This window comes from Trematomus bernacchii, unplaced genomic scaffold (assembly GCF_902827165.1).
Source record: "Trematomus bernacchii unplaced genomic scaffold, fTreBer1.1, whole genome shotgun sequence".
Classification (NCBI taxonomy): domain Eukaryota; kingdom Metazoa; phylum Chordata; class Actinopteri; order Perciformes; family Nototheniidae; genus Trematomus; species Trematomus bernacchii.
The window spans coordinates 91528-109810 of record NW_022987724.1 but is presented as its reverse complement, the minus strand read 5'-3'; the positions used below and the strand labels follow the sequence as shown (position 1 = coordinate 109810).

The following is an 18283-nucleotide window of genomic DNA, read 5'->3' as shown; positions in this document are numbered from 1 at the left end:
TCTTGATTCTTTCACTGTGAGACTTCAACCTCTGTTTACCAATACATATTCCAAGTGGGCGAAAGCAGCAGAAATGTAGTATTTAAAATATATAGCGAGTTCAGTCTAAAGGACACTTATGTAACTGCTGCTGTTGGCTTTGCATAAGTAAACAAGAGCCATGCAAACAGCAGTGACTGATGGGATATTTCTGATCACTCACCTGCCACATTTCTTGCAGGGGAACTCTCCCTCCGGGCCAGCTGAGGCTTTGTTGGCTGCGGGGGGGCTGGTTTTACGTGCGTTGGTGTCGTAGCGGGTTTTGGAGGCTGGGGGGGGCGGCGGCTGAGGGGGGGGGACGATCCCGACCCGGGACAGCGGTTGCTCCCTCCCCACGTCCTCCGAGGCCTTCATGATGAGGACGGTGCCAGGCTGCACACAGAAAAGGAGTGAGAGGTCAGAGGAGGGGTAGCGATCATGAGAAAAACACTACAGGCAAACACTTTGATTTACATGGAAAGGTACATTGTTGAGGGCCAATTTTGCTTCCGTAACATGTCTTCTTTCAAAGTAGTGAATGAAAACATCCAGAATAAACATTTAGGTGTTTGTTTTACAGACTCTTTCTATTTGTGTCTGTAGATGTTTACTAAATTCACCTGAAGTTAGCAAAAGATAATGCATTTTTACATAACATTTTAGTAAACGTAGATGTAAAACACGTTCATATTCAATGAATTCGACGATTATCCATTTGTTATTTATTTGTATATTTTTAGTGTTTACATCTTGAGTAGCTTTCAAAATGCAAAACTCCAGGAGCGATGACATTACGGAACTTTCCAGTTAGATTCCTCAATATATTCTGAATGTTTTTAATGAGGGGTCTGTTTTTTATTTATGGTTCAAAGCCTCATTTGCAATATTATTGCTTGAAAAATGGAAATAAATTGTATTATTATTATAATAATAAATGGATGTTATCATTATCCAAGGTTTAGATTTCTGCTCCAGAAAACGTTGCAAATTAGAAATTATTTTTGCAAGTTACGGCCTCATTTGCACATTGAAACATACAACTTAAAAAATCTTTAAATACAAAAAAGGACATCTTATTGCAAGTTAACAACTTTCAAATGTGTTACTTATTCAGCTTAATGATACATTGTCTGTCATCAGAAACTTTGTATGCAAACTACTCTAATGCAAATAACATGAATAAAAGGATTCCTGTTGAGTCATTGTTTGCTGACGGACATAATGGGGTTACACAATACAGAAACAACAGCAGCCAAGCTAGTGCTCTAAAACATCCAGCAGGGGGCGCCACTTCCAGCACGCAGCCACCCGGACAGGCCAGGAAGAGTTCAAAAGGACAAATGTGTCAAAGTCTTAAGCGAAAAAAACTGAGGCTTCCTTCCTCTCTTGTACAGACTACTGTTTATTCATGCATAACTGAGAATAGGTAGGTGTGAGTGTGTCTGTATGTGGAAACAAACAAATAATCATAAAGAACAAGACAGTTGATCAAAGTACTTTCAAGGCTTTGAGGTAATTACATGTTTTGCATAATTAAGAGACAACATACAGTATGGTAATGAGAGTATAACTAGCGCGGTATTTATTAAGTTGACACACACAACAATGTGAGTAATCCCTCTGGAGTGCTGACCTACTTCTGTGGTTTATCAGGGTATATGCAGGAATCCTGAAGTCAAATGTAATACCTTTTTTAAGACCCTTTCCATACATTTTAATCACCACTTCGAGTTTTAACCGGTTACATTGGCGACACACTTTACCTCACATTGACTATATACAGTATTGATTGTCCTTCCTCCTTATCTTCCAACCATTTGGACGCAGACTTGCATTTCCTCATAATGATGTTGTTTAACAACCGGCGTAAACAGACCTTTGCGCGCTATCAAGCAGTGAGCGTGTGATGTCCTGTTCAGATGACGTCAAATCCACCTACTCATAACATCAGATATTTATTTTAAAACGGTGTCTACTGGCTCCTACAGAGTGTTGCATTATGGGTTGTTTGTCATGTAGGAACTTGGCTAGCAAGTCAGTCCCCATAAATGTTCACGCTAAGGTTTAATGTGTTTACTTCAATCTTTGCTACAGAAACAGACGATCAAAACTTTTTTTGTATATATTATTTAAGAGTTTGAAGATGCTAAAAGTGACAGAAATCCTTACAGTTGCTTTCAAGAACCTTACAGGAGAGTTTGTGTGCGTATGTAACTTGAAGCTTTAGCTGACAAACACACAGTATTTCATGTTATACGAGAGAAAAGGCTTCAAGTGTGAGGACCATGTTGTTCTCACACTCTCACTTTCCCAACATGACTGGTATGAAGGCGTTTATGTGTGTCATCTCAAATATGGGTCAATACACAAACATGGAGACAAGTACATCTCATTACTGTATTAATAATATATAGAAACAAACTTAAAGTCACTTCCTTAGCTGTCAATACAAGAACACAGTTTGCAAAGCTTTTAAAAGAGTAAAGCTCAAGCAATTTCACCTTAAAAAAAGAAATTCCTGACACCTGAAGCCTTCATGCATAAATTATTACTATAAATGCAGTTGCAAAACAATTAAGTTTAAATAATTTGTTTTTACCCACAGCATATTGATCCTTGTTTATTTGACCACACGGGATAGTTTCAGTTCAAAGTTTAAAATATTTTTGGAGTAGATGAAAGTCCAGATTATGTTGAAAAGATTTTCCAAGGACTATGTTCAAGTCAAGCCTCGTCCTAACCTTGAAAGCATATCCATTGAATTAATCTTCAAAACGATGTCGGACAAAATCAACAAAGAAATACAAAATGGAAGTTTTGAGTTACAAAATGAAATCATATCCTAGTTACTTTCCCTTCAAAGTAAAAGACTCATGTTCACCGATGACCTTATTCACGTAGTTCCCTTCCCATGCAGAACACATCATTCATTTCACACTCACATTGTCAGCAGGCTGCAGTGTGTGTGGTGCCCTGATGGGGCCGACATCCTGTTTCCTGTCAGCTGACCCTTCCCACTTCCTGCTGTCCTCCTCCCTCTGTGGCTCCAACCTCTGAGAGCCCTATTGGTCAAGAGAAACACAGTCAGTAAGACAAGGAGACATTTACAGCCTGATGCTGGTTTACAAAGCTCTGCAGTGGAGCTTTATTATGCAACAACTGTCAAACTGCTTCTCTTTAAATTGTACTTCTACGTTACTGGATACCAAAACAACCACCAAATCTGTACCTTGCAATGTTTCCGTGGATAAAATACATCTGTATTAAAGCTGAGGACAGTATGGTCACATAGCTGCATAGTTTATTTTAGATGTGACTGGTGATTGAAAATACTCTGAGCTGGTTTATTTCTGAATCGACACTCTGCAGTTTCACATCTAAAGAAAACGTTGCCGTTTTCCTGTTTAATCAGATTACCCTGCAGTCAATCTGTTTATTTCTGACCAGAGTGGTGCATTAGTCCGTGCTTACTTTAGACAATTCCCCTGAAACACTTTTTGCATGCTTCTAAGCTGTTTTGCTTTCAGTCAAATAATAAAAAAATCTATATTTTGAGTGCTGTAGTTCTTTCTGCAGCACAGATGCGTGCATGAATCGCTGCAAAACGACTACAATTTACCCCAAAAAACTACAAGGAAGCATAACTGTTCCAGTGACACAATGACAACACAGAGACACAAACCACGTGGTCGTAAAACTACTACAAAAGACCCAAATTGACTCCGAAGAGGCAGTAAAAGTGACTACCAAAAACCCCCACTGTGACCGACTAGAGACAAAAAACCACAGAGGGATGCTAACGACTACAAAGCATCACAACACAACAACAACAACAACAAGCGAAACAGCTATAAGGTCTGTGTGTCATGTTGCTATTTAGATGAGCTGGTGGAACATTTTTTGCATGTTTGTGATTGTCTGTGAACGTCTCATAATCCACCCATGCTAACAGACGGTTTGTTTTGCTTAATGCCAGGGTCTTGGTCCCCTAAATGATGTATTGACTTATAGATACATCAGCAACAACAACAACCCTGTGACTGCAGTACAGATATTGAACATGTCACTGACCTTGTGGTCCGTCTCCTCCTCGGTGGTCTTGCTCTCCAGAGGCTCCAGCTCTCCGTAGATCAGCATCCCGCCGCGGCCGATCTTCACGTGCTTCTTGTAGGTGTAGTAAAACTCCACACACTGCACCACTGACTTAGTGATGACCTGTAAACCACACACACATTCCCTCCTTTTTAAAATGGAATTTCAACTTCCCGGTTTGTAAGAAAATGGCACTGTGACAGCACTGTGCACACTAGGTCTTTTTGCTAGGGCATTTTAAAAGTACTTAGTCCTTAGCTGTTCTGGATAGAGCATTTTTATGTATTGTCTGTGTTTATTTTGTACATTTTGCATTGTTTTCTCTGCTCTGTGTATTTAACCCTGAAGAAAAGATGTCCATCTGTACGTAATATAATAAAAAATTATTTGTTCTTAAGAAGTTTCATTGCAGACAGGATGAAAAAAAATGACATAATCATGATTAATTCATAAATACAATTTTCTAATCCTTTAATCTTGTGGTTTTGCCAATTAACATTGAAAGTCTACGTGTCCTCCCTGTTGATCACTGTAGGACAAGAAAATGTAACAGTATTCCAGTCTTGTGGAAAAACACTGATCAACTGTGACACGGCAAATATTCAAACAAGCAGGAAACATTGTTCCATAGTGACTGCATTTCCTCTCCCTGCCCACCCATTGTCAGGGAAAATATTATGCACGCTGTTATCAGCCCACAGCTATGCTACTGTGTGGCCTGGACGAGAAGGGAGAGTTTTATTTCTTCCCCTCTTGTGTTTAAAACCACATCCTACCTGTTTCTGCACCATGAAGAAGTCCTTCTTGTATGCAGCGATGCCTTTGTTGAACTGGCGTCTCTCAGCGGCAGTCCAGCTGTCTGATCCTGCAGAGAGACATTTAGAAAGAGACAGGGATGCAGACGTTTAAAAACACTCAGCAAGGAAGGATGGATAGATAGATAGATAGATAGATAGATAGATAGATAGATAGATAGATAGATAGATAGATAGATAGATAGATAGATAGATAGATAGATAGATGGATGGATAGATGTTTGCGTTGCAGCATAATAAAACACAAGGCAATGTACATAAGAGAAACTAAGACACAGAAATAAACAGTCCAATATATAAGTCTCTCCTTCCAGACAATAATCAGAATGTGTGCCAAGTCTGACAAGTTCAATACCACCCCCCACCCTTAAACACACACGCAAGCACACACACACGGAGTCAAATCTCTTGGTAAACAATGGCTTCCCTGTCTTCTGCTTGGGATTAACCACATGCTGTAAAGCCCCTCCTCCCCTCATCCCGTTGACCCTGACAATCCTCCACAGTCCATCCCCCACCCCCACACCCCGCCCCCCGCCCCCCACACACAGCCACCACAGCCCAAACACTCTCACTGCTGCAGCTGCTTTGAGGCAAGGCCTTAGAACGACTCAGTTTTAGTTGGTTCAAAGAAATAGGAGAAGATTCTCTTTGTTGACACCCCCATGATGACAAACCAAAACACACATTTTTCACTGAAATCAGCATTTTCAAGTTACCACACATGCTTACATTTACTTGCTGGGGTTTGTCAGATAGCACAAAAATGGAAACAGCAACTCCTTAAAACTGAGAAGCTGGAATTTGTTTGAATACTTGGAATATCAAAAACAATCAAGTGTTTCATCCCTAATTATATCACGAGAGGATTTGAATTGAATCTCCCAAAAATGTGTGACACATGTACACCCATCCTAGTAATAGGGTTCAAGGTTCTTTATTTGGCATACGAACATAGCTACAGAGCAGTTGTGTCGATGAAAATCTTGTGTCACAGGCTTCTCCAACAGTGCAACACAATAATACAGATAGACAGACAAATATAGTGCAAGTAAATACAAAAAGAAAAATAGTTGAAATAGTGCAATAAGAGTCTATATGCAAGCTATTGGAATGATATATTAGATAAATAGATAAATAATGACTAAGTAGCAGATGAATGTTATGGATGTTGTTTCAACAGTTCAGGTGTTTAACAGTCTTATTGCCTGTGGGATGAAACTGTCTCGGAATCTGGTGGTTTCTGTCCGGATGCTATTAGGAGCAGTGAGTAGATATTACATGTATACAGGGACAAGATTTCAGGGACTTGCACCAGTGCCAACAGACTGAGCTACAGCCAAAACCAGCAATGTACTATTGCAGCTTGAAATATAGAAGTTTAAACTCTATATGGATACACAGAACAATATGTTGTATAAGACGTACCTGAGTAGTGGTAGCGGGCCAGATAATGAGACTTGGGGAAAACTGGATTCCTCAGCATCAGGAGCGACAGAGCAGCCTGAGAAACAAACAAACAAACACTTTACAAATGCTTGACAGTAAACACACATTAGCTGCACAACAGTGAGCCTTTAGGTCACTGCTGCCAAGTGAGCTGGCTCTATTAGGCACTCAAATTGTGCTTTATAAACCTGTAAAAAAACACACCGAGACAAACAGAGAACCAGCGGGAGAGCGAGATAACCACTCTTACATGTTTCTCTATGAATCAGGTGAGTGCATTATGTCATAATATTCTCTCTGGTGTTGGAAACAAAACTCGTGCTCTTTGAGAAGTCTTGACTATGCATGAATGCTGAAGACGGCAGTTGGAGCCGGACTGCTGCAGAGAGTGGGCGCTTTGACACCCCCCCCCCCGCGCGTAGTTTCCTTGACAACATTGGACCAGTGCTGGTCGCTAGGGGCCTGAAATCTCCTCCAGTACGACCACGAAGCACTGACAGCTCTAAAGTATTGATTCAGGATCACCGGTAAAGTTACTGTGTGGACAAAGTCATGCACTTGTAAAAATGTGTTTTCCATGTGAAGTGAGTATTTCTCTCTGGTTCAGCATCAAATAATTCATTTTTTGGATCCACTGTAAGTTATTGTCATTGAATAAGTCTTCTATAGACAATGAAAAAGGTCTATGGACTAATTCATATTTTTAATAGATATTTATTTTGGCCTTTATTTTAGGAAATGGGGGTAAGGGGTTTCTGACATGCATCCAAAAAGGTCCCAATTACATTTAGACACCGAGCATACGATTGGTTACTCAAGTAAATAACTGGCTTGCCAATGATGAACTATTTGATCATCTATTAAAATAATTGAGTCACCCCCATTATTATTATTATTATTATCATTATTCGATTCAAGCTGGTCAAATAAATGTTCCTTTTTTTAAATGACAATAGCATTGCTCTAATTCTCTGTAATAATATACATGACTGTTGGATATTCAATAGGAGAGGCGTGAGCAGGAAATATCCACTTCATATTTTGTCTCATGGCGTTTAACATTGACCGCTGTTTGGCCTCATTCCCACAAACAGAGCGGAGCACGGTGTTGGTTTTATATTGTTGGATGTATTCTGTGGCGCAGCAGATATATTATCCTACGGTGTTTTATTTGAGCAGGGCAGCGTGCTTTAAATAGCCGATTCCTGCAGAGGTCAAGGATGGACGGAGCAGATCTGCACTGCGGGCTGCTCATGCCCCGATGTGATCAGAGGTCTGACAAGCGGGGCAAGAGGTGAGAGACACAGGAAGCATCACTGCTGCAGTAAAGGTGGAGCGCCCGACTGACCAATCAGAAACCTCGGTGACACTATGAGTCAGGGCAAGCTGGTGAAAATCCAGGAGGACTTTTTTCACCCTTCCTCAGACATATTTCGGACTGTTTGTTTGTCTGGTTTGGCTTTAAAGTACAACAAAGAAATATGTGCATGCGATCAAATACAATAAAATAACTCCATCTCAAAAAGATTAAAACATTTCACCTCATCTTGTGGAGTGCTTTCTGTTTTTGTAAATATCTCAGGAGAGAACGAGGAGGAACTTGGCTACAACACTGTGAAATCCAAAGTCATCTAACAATTTATTGTTGTTGAATTAATGCAGGCCCCGACTAAAGAACAGCTTTTTACACCAGGCTGTCAGGAGGCTGAACTCTCTCCCCTCTCTCTCCCCCCTGCCCCCACTGGACTATAACTCCCCACGCACACTCAGACACTCAGATCCAGCACCAGACATTTTTTTTTTTTACGCTGCTATGGACAATCTTGCAATAAATGCACATTCTATTGACAATCTTGCACTAATGTACATTCCCAAAGACATTGATATTGAAGTGACTGTTATTTTGTATATATTCATTGTTGTGTTTTGTTTATCTTAATGTGGGCATAGGGGTGCTGGAGGGGGAGAGAGAGAGAGAGAGATAGAGAGAGAGAGAGATAGAGAGAGAGAGAGATAGAGAGAGATAGATAGAGAGATAGAGAGAGAGAGAGAGATATATAGAGATATATATATATATATATATAATATATATATATATACATACATATATATACATATTTTATACATATTTTTATACATATCTGTATATTGTATAATTGTATTTTTGTATTCGGGATTGTTGGAAAGGTCATTTCGATCTCTCCGGCTGTACACACAAACTGAAAGATTGACTTTGAGGTTATTTTTTTGATTAACAATTTTAGCTTTTGGTAATAAAATATGAAAGACAAAAGAAAGAAAAATCAATCACGGTATCCTAAAGAATGGAGAGACTTCTTCCAAGGTCTTGTTTTGTCTGACAGTCCCAAAGATATTTAGTTTATTATTACACATAGGACCAAAAGCAGATTTGAGAAGCTGGAACTAGTTTATTGCAGCTTTGTAAGGGTCAAATTAATGTACTTTCAAGGTACCTAAACCCAAATATTTGGTAAGCTTTTTATCATAATGAAAAAAGCTTTGAGAATGTGGATATATTTGTAAAACTATGAATGGAATTGCAAAAAGGTTCTAGCCTTGATATGGTAATGGTTAAAAGTAAGCAGTCAAACATAGATGCATCCTTTCTGCTCTTCACAATGCCATCTCACCACACACCTCTGGCTAAATAACCAAACAGTTTCACTTTCTCAGTCACCTCAGGCCACCACAGCAGTCTGCAGATCAGTCACTTCCGTTCAGAAATCATTGACAGTTTAGAAAGCAGCTCGGTGGAAAATGTGGTGCAGGAAGTCAAAGGACACATGTACTGCAACACAATCAGTACTGTAAACTCTGTGTTTACATGCATCTGATTAGTAATGATCCAAAATCATTTATGACTTACAGAAACCCACTATTGTCTATGACTACAAAAATCCATTGAATCTTGTTCTTTCAATCCTTCCCTAAAAACCCTTGACAAGTAGTCTTATTCTGAAACAGTAAATATGAATGACTTTTTTTAAAAGACCTTTCAGATTCAGATTTAATTGAACATGACAAAAGAAAAAGAAGAATATTGCCGATGCCTGATTGGTGCACCAAAGTATGTGACATTTACCTGCTCACCTAAACCAGTGAGGAGATTAAACCAAAATATCCAAATATAGATATTTCTCTCAAGGACAAAGCCAAATGACTAAAACTGTTCTGCAGAAATGACTGTTGAAGCAAAATCCAATCACATAGAGAGAAAACACAATTTAAAAGCCCTTGAGTTCACGTGTTACACAATCTATAAGGGTAAACAGGTTGGTGTGCATGACATGTATGTTAGAACCAGACCGACCAGTGATGTTTCCATTAATCACAGAGGCCCCTTCCCTGTCAGTCAGTATGGATTGTTCTGTTGTGCTCACCATTATGTCCCCTTTGCACTCGTACAGACAATGGTGGGCTAGCTCCTGGTTGGTGCCTCCTCCACACAGAACACTGGTGCAGGCCAGGTGCATGAGGTCTTGCACTGTGAACACAGAGAGAGAGAGAGAGAGAGACTGTGAGCAAGAGAGTTGTTATTATTTTGCACGCTGTGGTGAGAGAAAAAACTTGCTGTGGGAGGATAATTGTTATAAACATTATTGTGAGCGTGGTTTTATTGTGTTTCTCTGCTGTTAATCATGCAGGCTCAGCAGTTCTGTTGTGTCAAAAACAAAACCAACCCACAGTGGCAATTACGTCTTTTTTTCAAATCATATTTAATTGCAGCATTTACCAGGAAGGTTTAAATTGCATGCATGTCTTAAAAACCTAAAAGGTAGGGTAGGTAAGAATGGAGAAACCAACTCGAGTGCGCTAGAATTTGAAAGTACGCAGCCGAAAAACAATCTGTCCCTTCCTTCAGACTTCCTTACAGAGCCCCTCCTCCAACACACACGAACTCGCACATGACCAATGAGGGCACGAGATAAGTTTGTGCACAGATGGAAGGCTGACAGGCAGGTTGGCCATCCAGTTATTTTAGCCGGGCCGGCTCAGATGATTGGTCGTGCTTTTTACAGCGCCACGGCTTCCACAGATGACATTTTTTATGTATTTATTGTCAAAGCATTTAATTTATTCATTGCTATCGGGATGTTAAGAGCATTCCATGGAATATAACAAAAAGTGTTTCTGAAGTGAATTACCTACCCCACCTTTAAGTATCTTAATGAAAATTTGAAAAAACTAAGAAATAATTTGCAGCTTTTTTTAAATGTAATGATGAATTATTGAAAGCACAGAAAGTTACTTCTGTATTTCACATTAAGGAAATGACTCAAGTTTTAAGAAAGTCTTTTCCTGATTATTTCACATACAGAAAAGGTCGTAAATAAATGAACTGTTGGAACAGATCATCAGCTTCTCGGTAAATAATGTCGAAAAAAAATCTAACAAGTAACAAGATCCTCCTAAAGCTATCTACCAATATTAATCGTTTTTTTTTTTTTTTTTATTCAAGGATTTTATTGTCATTTGTACATAGCTGCAGTGTAGTTATGACAATGAACATCTTAGGTCACAGGCTCCTCCAACAGTGCAACACAATAAAACAGATAATAGTGCAAGTGAATAAAATAAAATAGAATATAATAGAAATAGTGCTGAATAGTCTATATACAAGTAATTGGAATATTGATATATATGAGTTGCGAACAGATGAATGTTCTTTCAAAAGTTCAGGTGTTTAACAGTCTTATGGCCTGTGGGATGAAACTGTCCCTTAGTCATTTCCTACCTCTCTGCGTGAAGTCAGGCTTTTCCTCCAGCTCAGTCAGCGGAGTCCAGAGTTGATCCGCTCGATGGTGATCCCGCTCCACCGCCGACCGCTGCCTCAGCTCCGGCACCTCGGCCTGGTACCGCGACCCAATATTTATCCGTCTGGGAACAGAACATCAGTGTGAGCGACAAGGGCTTAAATGGGATCTTTGGCAAGTGTATTTATATATAGCACCTTTCAACACAAGGCAATTCAAAGTGCTTTACAAAAATGAAAGTCATTAAGAAACATATTATAACAGGACATTGAAAAACACTAATTTAAAAGCGATACACACATTTGAAATGTTTAGCTCCGACTCTCAATCATTGCTAACTTTTTAGCAGAAATGGTTTTCTTCGACCACACTTTCTTTCTACTTTCTTTTTTTAACTGATCCTTTAGTTATTTCAAGTGTTTCATGCTAAACGAACCCCCCTTTGCACAATTCATCAAGTGCCTTCCTTTGTTGTGAAGTGGTATTTGTTCACAGTTAAATATCACATAACAATACCAGATTTCTTTTAAGAATGAAGCTCTGGTTGTATTTCTAAGCTCACATTTTGAATTCTTGGCTTTTCTATCTGCTCTGATCTTTAAATAGTCACAGCAGGATTGTTGAGGCTGTGAGCACCGAAACCCTTGCACTGATTTGAATTCCAGCTTGTTACACCGCTCCCCTTTTGCCCTCTCAGCATAATGCATAATATGCAAATCCCTTTCAAATTGTGTGTGCTCTTCTTGATTCACTGATCTGAAAGTCCATGGATCCTGAACCTGGTGTGGGACAAAGGTCATCCTCAAATAGGGAGAAAGACTCATCATCCCACAGATGCATGCATTCTCTATAGGCTTCCACTGAAACCTGATACCTCAATGCTACAGTTGTGAAAATCCTGCTGTGTTGCACTAACACACAATCCTGTTCTAGCATGCCCCCTCCCTCCCCTGCTTTTCCAGTAGGCCTGCAGTATTTCCAGCTGAGAGTGTGTGGTGTGGTTGGTGTGTGTGTGTGTGTGTGTGTGTATTCTGGCAGCCTCCCCCAGGGAAGGTGGGCTGCTAAAGGTTGAACTGAGATGGCTCTCCTGTGTTTTTTGGATTACAGCGGGCCCAGCTGAAGGCATGATTTATGGGCCGCCTCGCTGGCTCGCCCCTGACTAACTGCTGAGCAGCTGGCACCAGTCGGGGGACAGCTTGCACAATGAACCCCCATAAACTGCTCCTCACTGTTGATGCAACTCTAGAGTGAGTCCAGAAAAGATTCCCCGACTGATATATAAAGGGTTAAACTAAAATGTAGCCCCAGTGTCCTTAAAGCCCCCCCCTGTTTTTATTGCTCTAATTTCCACAAACGTCCAAGCTATCCGTGTCTGTGTTTACATTTAAGGAGTAACCCGGCTGATATACTGAAGGTTCAAGTGGTTCACATGCACTGTTAATACCCTGTAAGTTATTATCTTTACAACTTTTAAAACCACATTTTATAAACTATCTCTGTTTTATTATAATTATTGACATTCACCTCTCTGTATTGTAGTTTTTATTGTAATTCTCAGATTGCCTACCTACCCGGGTATGAGGAAGTCACAGGAGACAATGAAGTGTCATTTGAACTCTTTGATAATGGCCTAACTGTTAACTCTATTTACACAGAGCTTCATTAAGTCACAGCTAACACAAACAGAATATCCTACTGCCGCTGCTTCACATTAAAAGTGTCCCAAATGTGAATCACATGGTGGCTTTTATTGTGAAGCAGCCGCAGGAAACGCAGTATATTTGTTATCGAGATGAACACAAACCAAATTCAGTTTGTGTCTGCAAACACATATGCATTTTGGACCTTTGACAGTAATTGTTCATTTCCTACTCGGGAAGGTACCAGATTGACTTGGTGTAGCTGTAGGACATGATTACATGGGCATTAGCTAAACCCTTATCTTTTACGCATCATTAACACTGGTACTGCTGACATCCGACAAATTAGTTAAAATGTCAGCTTAATGTTATTAAGTTTTAACTTAGTTTATCTGGTTGTTGTGTATATGCTTTTATTTATCTTTCATATTGCTCAATTCTTAACAATTTTGCATTTATTTATTTTAAATGATTATTCTATGGTAAAAAAGGGGAACATCTATAATCTTGATTCATTAAAATAACAATGTGATATATAACTTAAATATAACCAGAACTATTATCTCTGTGCATGTAAGTTTAGTGTGTCATTAGTTTAAAAAGGCTTTTTAAAGTCCTCACTGACACTAAGAAAGTGGATCACATCACACCTGTTCTGAAGTCTTTACACTGGCTTCCTGTGTGTCTACTTGTATGTATTTATTTTATAGAAGGACCATGCATACACATACATTAATCTCAGCAAAGAGAAGAGATGCAATATGCCAGATTATAGCTAATAGCTCATTTCCATCTGTGGTCCTCAGGCAGGTTCATAACAATCAATAAACAAATAATAACATTGCATGATCTCTATCATCCAAACAATTTAAAAACCTGATTTAAGTACAGCTCAATAAATTAATACATACATAGTACACTTGAAATACACTTACATGATCTCGGTCAAAGAATTGATTTCAAAATATTGCTCCTGGTTTATAAAGCGACCGGCCTAATAAAGGTGGTGGCGTTGCCATTTATGTTAAGAATAAGTTCAGTGTAACCACATTAGTTTCCAAATCTATCAGTAAGCAATTCAAATTTTAGCCTTAAATATAGAAGTGGCAAAGGGGCAACAGGTCATGGTGGTGGGCTGTTACAGACCCCCCTCAGCTGTCAAGGACTCCTTGTCTTCACTAGCAAATCTTTATTGCAACTTGACTACAAGGAAATAGTGCTACTTGGAGATTTTAACTGGGACTGGTTAACTACAGTGTCAGAGGATTTTAAAAACCTTTGTATCTCTCTGAATGTTACTCAGATTGTTGACAGTCCTACTCGCCCGAACATTAAGTCCCCTAATAAATCCTCCCTAATTGATCTCATTCTAACTAATGTTCCCTCTAAATACTCATCTGTGGGAGTATTTGCGAATGATGTGAGTGACCACTGTGTTGTAGCCACAATTAGGGACACTAAGGTCCAAAAGGTTAAACCTCGTATTCTCATTAAGAGAGACATAAAACATTTTGTGGAGCAGGTTTTGTTTATGATCTGTTTGGGTTTGATTGGGGAAAAATCGATCTGTGTGCTGATGTTGAAACTGCATGGTCTTATTTTTATCTTGGTTTTATGGAGATCATTGATAGACATGCACCCCTGCGTACATTTAGAGTAAAGGGACGAGTCAATCCTTGGTTTTCTGCTGAACGGTCTAGTCTCCTACATGAGAGAAACAAGGCCTGGGCAAAGGCTAGGAAATCAGGCTCAGAGGTAGAATGGCTGCGTTTTAGGCAGCTAAGGAATAGCTTCACTTCACATGTCGAAAGTGCTAAGTCGAAGTATTATCTGTCAGTTCAGAAAACCTAAATAATCCTAGGAAATTTTTGGAAAGCCATAAAATCTATATCCACCGGTGAGATCCGAAATGAGCTACCTCCGTGCCTTACCACAGCATCTGGCTCGATATCGGACAGGGCCACATGTTAAATTGTTTTAATGAGCATTTTGTGTCCTGCGGTTCTCTGTTTGATTCTGTGACTAACTCTGCTTCTGTGAACACCACAGTCGGTGACTCTGAACAATGTGGTCTGGAAAACCCTTTCAGTTTTACACCTTTTACTGTTAATGTTGTTCATGAAGCATTATCTAAGTTAGATCCTAAGAAACCGGCCGGCCCCGGACAACGTAGAACCTTTCTTTTTAAAGATAGCTGCAGATTTTATTGCTCCACCTCTCACTTCTCTTTTTAACCTCTCCCTCAGCACAAATGCAATTCCTAAAGTATGGAAGTCAGCTTATGTCTTGCATTTGCTAAAAGGAGGGGAAGCAACTATTTTAAATAACTATAGGCCAATCTCTAAATTGTCAGTTCTGGCGAAGGTTCTTGAACGCCTAGTGACGTGAACAAGTAAAGGAGTTTTTATGTAAAAATGATATCCTGTCTAAACATCAGTCAGGCTTCAGAAAGAAACATAGCACCATCACTGCGACAATGAAAGTGGTGAATGACATTAGGAGTATTTTAGATAATAAGCAGAGTGTGCAGCTCTATTTATTGATCTTTCTAAAGCGTTTGATACCGTCGATCATTGCATCTTAAAGCAGAGGCTTACTCAGTATTGGCTTATCCAGCCATGCAGTGGGTGGTTGTTGTGAACTACCTCCTGAAAGGTGTTCACTTTGATGGGCTGTCTTCTGAGTGGTTTGAACATTTGCTAATGGTGTTTCCTCAAGGTTCTGTTTTAGGTCCACTTTTATTCTCCATATATATCAACAGTTTAGGTGAAAATGTGGATTGAAGCTACTTTACATTTTTATGCGGATGATACCGTGATGTACTGTGCAGGTCCCTCCATTTAAGGAGGCGGGTTGGTTAAATTACAGGCTGTTTTTAACATTATTCAGACTCAGCTCGCTGAACTAAAGCTTCTTTTAAATGTGATAAAACCAACGGTAATGCTTTTTTCAAAAGCTAAAAAGACACCAGAGCCTGTTTTAGATATTGTTACTGTGCAAGGACAAGTACTAGAAGTGGTTGCCTGTTATAAATACCTTGGCATCTGGCTTGATGATTGTCTTACTTTTAAACTTCATGTCAATAACCTGCTTAAAAGGCTGAGGTGTTAGACTAGGTTTCTTTTTCAGAAACAAGTCCTGTTTCTCACTTGAGGCCAGGAAGAGGCTAGTCACTGTGACCTTTTTACCTTGTGCTGGACTATTGGTGACTTGTTGTATATGAATGCACCTGCCCCGTTGCCTGAACACGTTAAGATGCCGCCTATCACAGCGCACTGAGATGCTGTCACCAAATTGTACAGCACTTACACATCACTGTACCCTGTACGCCAAGGCAGGTTTTGCCATCACTACTGTACGGAGGCTCAGTCATTGGTACACGTTTATTTATAAAGCTTTGTGGTGTTAACCTCCCGTATCTTATATCTGCTCTCTGATAACACAGAGAGTTGCAAGCAGCTATTGTCTGAGATCGCATGATGTAGTATGTTAGATGTGCCAAGAGCAAGGACTGTCTTAGGTAAGACAGCTTTTATGTGCGCAGCTCCACTTGCTTGGAACAATCTTCAGCAAGAATTGAAAAGCAATCTCATTCCTCTGCATGTTTTTAAAGCTAGGCTAAAATGAAAGCTCGTTGATACTATGGTACTTGTAAATGTCTATAACTATGTAAATGTATCCTGTAAATATAATGTATGATGTCCTTTATTGTTTTATGTTTCATGTGGGAACCTATATGCTGCAGGTCTCCCTTGAAAAAGAGATCTATGATCTCAATGGGACCATCTGGTTAAATAAAGGTTTGAAATTAAATGAAATGAATATCTTAAACTGCACTGTAACTTTTATTATCTTTGCTTTTTAATGCCATTTTTCTTAATGTCTTTCATTTTTGTAAAGCACTTTGAATTGCCTTTTGTGTTGAGTCCCCCCAAAGGTAGTTAAAGTCACTATTGGGGTTAAAGTCCCCTCGTAGGTGGTTAAAGTCCCCTACGTGTGCCGTTTTGGTTTTAAGACCCTGGTTCGCGGAGGACACCAAAAAAGTCCTAGAAAAGACAACTTAAACTTAAAGGTAGGGTAGGTAAGTTTGAGAAACCGGCTCGAGATACACTTGTTATATTACATGGAATGCTCTTAACATCCCGATAGCAATAAATATCTTAAGTGCTTTGACAAAATATCCATAAAAAAAAATTCATCTGTGGAAGCCCGTAGTACCTGTAAAAAGTACGACCAATCATTTGAGCCGGCCCGGCTAAAATAACTGGATGGCCCTACCTGCCTGTCAGCCTTCCATCTGTGCACAAACTTATCTCGTGCCCTCATTGGTCATGTGCGTGTTCGTGTGTGTTGGAGGAGGGGATCTGTAAGGAAGTGGCAGATTTTCTCGGTTGTGTTATTTCAATTCTAGCGATCTCGAGCCGGTTTCTCAAACTTACCTACCTACCTTTAACTAATGTGCATTTAAAGAAAAGAGGAATAGTTTTGGCGAAAACTAAAAAGGTACCATGGAGTCACATTATAATTTTCCAAAGGGGGGTTCGTTCAGATGTGTGCATCTCTCACTCTGCACTGTAACTGTGATTCATGTATCATTGCTTTAAATTTGTGTTTTTAGATATAATTTCATAAATATGTTTCTTAAATGCTATTAATGTCTTTAATTTTTGGTAAAGCACTTTGAATTGCCTTGTGTTTGAAATGTGCTATATAAATAAACTTGGCCTTGCCTTGCCCTTTATCTGACTGTTATTACCGGACGTTACTTTTTATTGAGACATTAGACTGCATTGTTAGATAAGAAGGCGAAGGCTGGCGCTAATGCTAGCAGTGGATGACAGGGCAAAAGATTCCAGTGGTATCAGCGGGTGGGGAGGAGGAACGCCTTAAAAGATGGGTTCAGCATTTCAAGAAATCTATGTTCGCTTTCAAGACATTCATTATTCATCCCAGTGTTGTGATTTCATTAATTGATTGCAGAGCTTCTACTCCAGCTATGGTAATGCATGCTCTGCCCATCAAATGATCTGGAAATGAGAAAACAACATCCCCCCCCCCATAAGCCCAAAACCTTTCTACAATGGAAGAAGATAATGTGTGGAAGTTGAGAGGGAAATACTCACGGCTCTATGCTGACTGGAGTGGCCTCTCCGATAGCCGAACAGAACGGGTGGTGTGATGTCACAGCTGTCTGTTAGAGAGGCAACACAACATGCACTCAGTGATATGGAAGTAGATGTACAGAACCATAGCTAAAAAGACAAGAATATCAAATACAGAAATCCGTCAGGCATCATTTTAATATTTATAAAGTGACTTTCCTAAATCACTTAAAAAAAATCTGATATCAGTGGAAATGTTTGCCAGATGCAACTCTAAAATGAGTCCAAAAAAGATTCCCCGACTGATATTTAAAGGGTTAAACTAAATGTATCCTCACGTGTAATACCCTGCAAGTTATTATCTTAACTTTCAAACCACATTTTATAACTAT

At 39.5% G+C, this 18283-nt stretch overlaps 1 protein-coding gene across 1 annotated transcript in view; it reads right to left on the bottom strand.

Annotated features, from left to right (window-relative positions):
- The window catches only part of mideasb (mitotic deacetylase associated SANT domain protein b), a 34946-nt gene that overhangs the window by 4334 nt on the left and 12329 nt on the right, over positions 1–18283 (bottom strand). Inside the window, 9 exon segments of the mRNA XM_034144486.1 lie at positions 203–411; positions 2961–3080; positions 4090–4233; positions 4887–4975; positions 6354–6429; positions 9776–9879; positions 11131–11273; positions 17913–17950; positions 17952–17980. Of these exon segments, the coding sequence (XP_034000377.1) occupies positions 203–411; positions 2961–3080; positions 4090–4233; positions 4887–4975; positions 6354–6429; positions 9776–9879; positions 11131–11273; positions 17913–17950; positions 17952–17980 (952 nt within the window).